This window comes from Topomyia yanbarensis, chromosome 2 (assembly GCF_030247195.1).
Source record: "Topomyia yanbarensis strain Yona2022 chromosome 2, ASM3024719v1, whole genome shotgun sequence".
Taxonomy (NCBI): Eukaryota; Metazoa; Arthropoda; class Insecta; order Diptera; family Culicidae; genus Topomyia; species Topomyia yanbarensis.
In genome coordinates this window covers 252,930,205-252,935,622 of record NC_080671.1, presented here as the reverse complement: position 1 = coordinate 252,935,622, position 5,418 = coordinate 252,930,205, and the positions used below count along the sequence as shown (strand labels likewise).

The following is a 5,418-nucleotide window of genomic DNA, read 5'->3' as shown; positions in this document are numbered from 1 at the left end:
TGAGTTCTTTGATTAGATATTGCACTCGGTGGCGATAATACGCTGGTAGGGCCGCGTGACAACCTCCCCAGCACCCGGTCCGGGTGTGGCGGAGGGCCCGTTGATTGATGGTGGAAGATGGGTTGGCAGATTGAAGTCGCAGGTGCCGCGGAAGAACCTCCCCAGCGCCCGGTCCGGGCTTGGCGGAGGGCCCGCTGAGCAATGTTGGTATATGTTGGCAAGCTGTGGTTGAAAGGGCCGCGGAAGAACCTCCCCATCACCCAGTCCGGGTGTGGCAGAGGGCCCGCTGAACGATGGTAGACAGCCTGGTATGCTGTGGTTAATAGAGGGCCACGGGAGAAGCTCCCCAGTACCCGGTCCGAGTGTGGCGGAGGGCCCGCTGAGCAGTATTGGTCCATGTGTTGGCAGGTTGTGGTTGAAAGGGCCGCGGAAGAACCTCTCCATCTCCCAGTCTGGGTGTGGCAGAGGGCCCGCTGAAAGATGGTAGATGGCCTAGTTTGTTGTGGCTGATAGAGGGCCACGGGAGATCCTCCTCAGCGCCTGTTCGAAGTGAGGCGGACAGCCCGCTATGTGATGGTGGTAGGTAGGGTGTTTGAGGCCAGTATGCTCTCGGTCCACTTTAGATAGCTTCAAAAATATTGGCATCTTTCAAGAATGCGAGTAGTGTCTCTTCCTGTGCTGAGTTGTTCGATAGTGTGTCCTGAATCGAGGAGGGCAGATTATGGAGTCGCCGCAGGTATTCGAGTTCTCGGCAGTTAAGGAGTAGGTGCTCTACCGTGATTCTTGTATTGCAGGTCGGACACATTGGGGCATCGACGCGGGTGATGGTGTGGGTGTGGGTGATCTTCGTGTGTCCTACTCGTAGGCGCGACAGTGCTCTTTGTTCCTTCCGGTTTTCGCGGTCTGTCCACTTCGCGAGGTCTTTTTTAACCTTCTGTGGGTAGCCTCGTAGATTCCTCCAGTGGGCGATAAAGTGCTCGGAGACTTTTGCCTTGAATTCCCTAATAACATCAGACGATGGGACCTTTTTGGAAAACCGAGCGCGTGAATGGCGGCCGAGAGCGGCCAAAGGGTCAGCCTCTTCGTTACCGCGAATTCCACTGTGGCCGGGAACCCAGCATATGGTAGTAAACGGGTCGCAGGATTGCTCTATGGCTTGAACGTAGGTGTGCTTGGACTCCCCCGATTCCAGTGCTTTGATGACAGAGAGGGAATCGGAGAAAATCACAGCCGGAGTATCTTCAGGTTTCTTGGTTATGGCTATGGCGATGGCGGCTGCTTCTGCGGAGAATACTGAGCAAACAGAGGGTAGACGAAGGGTGAGGCCCTCTCCAATTCCACTCACACCCGCCCCCACGCCCTCGCTAAGTTTCGAGCCGTCTGTGTAAATGTGCAGATGATTAGGGTATTTGCGTTCAACCATTTGGAGGAATTTAGCTTTGACAGTACTGGGAGGATCGCCTGCTCTGGCGGATACAGCCAGGCTGCAGTCTAAGTTTGGGCCACGCTCATGCCAGGCGCGGTTGCGAACCCGATGCAGCTGTGCGATTGTAGGGAGAGGGGTATTGGTAAATGTGATATAGATGTCCTTGGCTGTCTGTAGAAGGTGACATCCATCACCAGATGTTTTCTCTAGGAATCCAACGGCTCGTTTCAGGACAGCTACCGCCAGTGCCCATCGGCAGGGAAGTACTCCGGTTTCGACGCAGGCGGCTTCGGCAGGGGTGCTGGGCAGTAGATTCGAAGATAGTTTGACTACTCCGTGATACAACGGTGACAAGATATCTACTAATCCCTCCCAATTGAGACTGGTTATCTCGAGGCCGTAGAACAGTCGACTATGGATGAGGGCTTGGCTGATATTTAGTGCGGTTCGCCTATTCCACTTTGGGTGACGCGAGCTGATGGTGCGAATTAGTCGTTTTCTACTTTCGCAGTCCTTTTTCATCTGCCGGAAGTGCGGGAGAAAAGTCATCTTCCGGTCGATAGTCACACCAAGAATTTTAGGTTCCTTCCGGAAAGGAATTACGGTTCCGGCAAGTTTGACTGGCCTGCCGGTGGCTACATGATTGGAATTGCAGCAGTGCGCAATAGCGCATTTTGTGGCTGAGATACTGAAACCGACTGAGTCAGCCCACCGGCCGACAGCATTCACGGCTGCCTGTAGCTTCAGTCTTGTGCGACCAATTGTTTTTCCGATAGCAATAAGTATTATATCATCGGCGTAGACAAACACGTATATACCTTTCGGAAGCGTAGCAAATAGGGAATTCATGCTGACCAAGAATAGTGTGACTGCCAAGGCCGACCCTTGGGGGACGCCGTTTGTTTCCCGAAACAGGTTCGATTGCTTACCTCCAATGCCCACCCTGAAACTTCGGTCACTGAGGTACTGTTTGAGGAAGCAGCCAAGGTTTCCGCTAACACCCCATTGGTGCAGCTGGCGAAGTACTCCTTCACGCCATACCGTGTTGTATGCCTTGGCGAGATCAAGGATGGCAATGTCCGCATGCAGGTCGTTGGCTATGGCGTCACTTACTGTTTCACCGAGGCAGCCTAGATGAATTCCTGTGCCGAGTCCCTTACGGAATGCGAACTGTCGATGGTCGAGAAGCTCCTGTTCCTCGAGGAATGTTATCAGGCGTCTGTTTACCATTCTTTCCATCGTCTTCCCAATGCAAGGGAGAAGGCTAATGGGTCGGAAGTCGTTCGGGCTCCTGGTTCCTTCGCATTTCTTCGGAATGGGAATCGTGAGAGCGGTTCTCCAGCTGTCTGGGAAGAATCCGCCTTCCCATATCCTGTTGAATCCGTTTAGGAGTGCTCGCTTGCCAACCGGGGGTAAATGCCTTAACAGGGGATAACCAACGTTGTCGAGTCCCGCAGAGTTGCCCTTTGCAGTACTCAGTGCAGTGGCCAGTTCCACTCCTGAGAAAGGTTTGTTGTAATCCTGGCTATCGTCTGGACTGAATGTTGTAGGGGTGGCTTCTATTGTCCTCTTCGTTTTCAGGAAGGCAGGTGGGAGGGAGGATTCCCCAGAAAGCAGGGAGGATTTGAATTGTTTACCCACCCTAAAACAGTCTAGCAGGCAGGAACATAATTTGCCGGCCGTACCGAATGGACGGCGGAAGGGAATAAAAAACACATCACGGTAGGAGTGAGCGAGAAGGGTGGATAGCTAGGACTAAGTAGGTAGGTGAATAGTTAGATTAGGAATTTGTATATATAGTTTTAAGAATATGAAATTAAGTCAGTCGTTCAGTCGCTTTTTCCCATAGCAGTGGTTTAGTCGTTTTTTTTTCTTTCTAAGTAGAAACCGATGACACGTTTTTCCTTTGTAGTGATTCGCAGTTGAAGAGGTCCCTACCAACGCCCAGCAGACGTCAATCAAACCAACAGAGGAGTTGGTAGTGAAGTATCCTTTATCATATAATCTATTTCTTTTTTCTCCTTTCCAAGGTACAACCCGCTAGGAAAACCGTAGTCATCATAAGTCGTACTTCCGGCTTATGATCTACTAGATTTCCCTCCGGGTAAAAGAAATTTTAAAAACCAAAAATAAAATAAATTCTTTTATCAAATCCATTAAGGAAGCAAGTGCGAAGCTCAGTAACACGTCGTTGCTAAGCTAGAACCAAGTCGGTTCTAAATCCCAAAGACATTTCTTATAAAAGAAATGTATAGAATTCGCTCAAACTTTCAAGATTTTTTCCGAGGCCCGGAGGGCCGAGTCTTATATACCAATCGACTCAGCTCGACGATTTGGGACAATGTGTGTGTGTGTAACGGACAAATTCTCATTCGTGTTTCTCAGCAATGGCTGAACCGATCTTATCCAAACCAATTTTAAATGAAAGAACTAAAAAACAGTATGATCGCTATTAATTTGTTTTTGATTCTGATGTTTAGTTTCCAAGACATGAATATTTGAATGCGTAAAAATTGAGTTTTTTGCAGTTTTTTTTAAATTATCTGCCGAAATTGGCAATATAGATTAACAATTTATATGTTTTTGGACAGCTTTAACAAATACCTTTCGAACAAGCTATAGATTGTCGAAATCGGACTATTATCAAAAGAGATATTTAACATTAAATGCGGACGAAAGATTTTTATCATTTCCCATTGCCAGAAATAGGACCAAAAACATGTAATCTATTATTAACGCCAAAACGGCTTATTTTAGCTCAATAGTATCTTCGGAGAATTTTATGGAGGTAATATGCCCTTTCTTTTGGTATTGTGCTATTGCTGATTAATCCTCCTGTGAGTGAGATATTTTCACAAATTTTCTTGGAAGTGATTATATCGAAATGATGCCTTCAGCAAATTTGTAGCTCTTACTTTTGCGAATAACTTTGCTGAAGACTTCAAATATCTATTTTGAATACTTTAAAAGTTATGGCTTGTTGTTTGTGGATTACCTTTTGTCGCCTATTTATTGTTCAATATAGTAATAATCCATTGAAATAAGCTAAACATTATTTCGATAAAACGAATTTTGCATTTCATTTTACTATCTGCAACCGCTAGAAAAAATCACCGAAAACTTCCAAGTTGTCTGGAAGGTTTTTTTTAAATTATCTGCCGAAATTGGCAATATAGATTAACAATTTATATGTTTTTGGACAGCTTTAACAAATACCTTTCGAACAAGCTATAGATTGTCGAAATCGGACTATTATCAAAAGAGATATTTAACATTAAATGCGGACGAAAGATTTTTATCATTTTCCATTGCCAGAAATAGGACCAAAAACATGTAATCTATTATTAACGCCAAAACGGCTTATTTTAGGTCAATAGTATCTTCGGAGAATTTTATGGAGGTAATATGCCCTTTCTTTTGGTATTGTGCTATTGCTGATTAATCCTCCTATGAGTGAGATATTTTCACAAATTTTCTTGGAAGTGATTATATCGAAATGATGCCTTCAGCAAATTTGTAGCTCTTACTTTTGCGAATAACTTTACTGAAGACTTCAAATATCTATTTTGAATACTTTAAAAGTTATGGCTTGTTGTTTGTGGATTACCTTTTGTCGCCTATTTATTGTTCAATATAGTAATAATCCATTGAAATAAGCTAAACATTATTTCGATAAAACGAATTTTGCATTTCATTTTACTATCTGCAACCGCTAGAAAAAATCACCGAAAACTTCCAAGTTGTCTGGAAGGAACTTGATAACTTATCAGTGCAAAAATATTCATTTGTGCGAACCTTCTGACTGCAATTTTTCTAACTTATGACCATCGGATCGATCTGAAACATATCGGAAAATGAAAATTGCAATAAATAACTCCAAGCAACGGCGTAGACAAGAGAAGGTTTTGGGGTTTAACACCATACAACACCCCCACCCCACCCCCCCCACCACACAAAAAAAAATATTGGATTGAAGTTGAAAATTTATTGAT

At 45.2% G+C, this 5,418-nt stretch overlaps 1 protein-coding gene across 1 annotated transcript; it reads right to left on the bottom strand.

Annotated features, from left to right (window-relative positions):
• Positions 1-619: 619 nt before the first annotated feature.
• Positions 620-2,656, bottom strand: LOC131680247 (uncharacterized). Its single transcript, XM_058960967.1, has one exon. The coding sequence runs from the start codon at positions 2,654-2,656 to the stop codon at positions 620-622; it is 2,037 nt and encodes a 678-aa protein (XP_058816950.1).
• Positions 2,657-5,418: the final 2,762 nt, after the last annotated feature.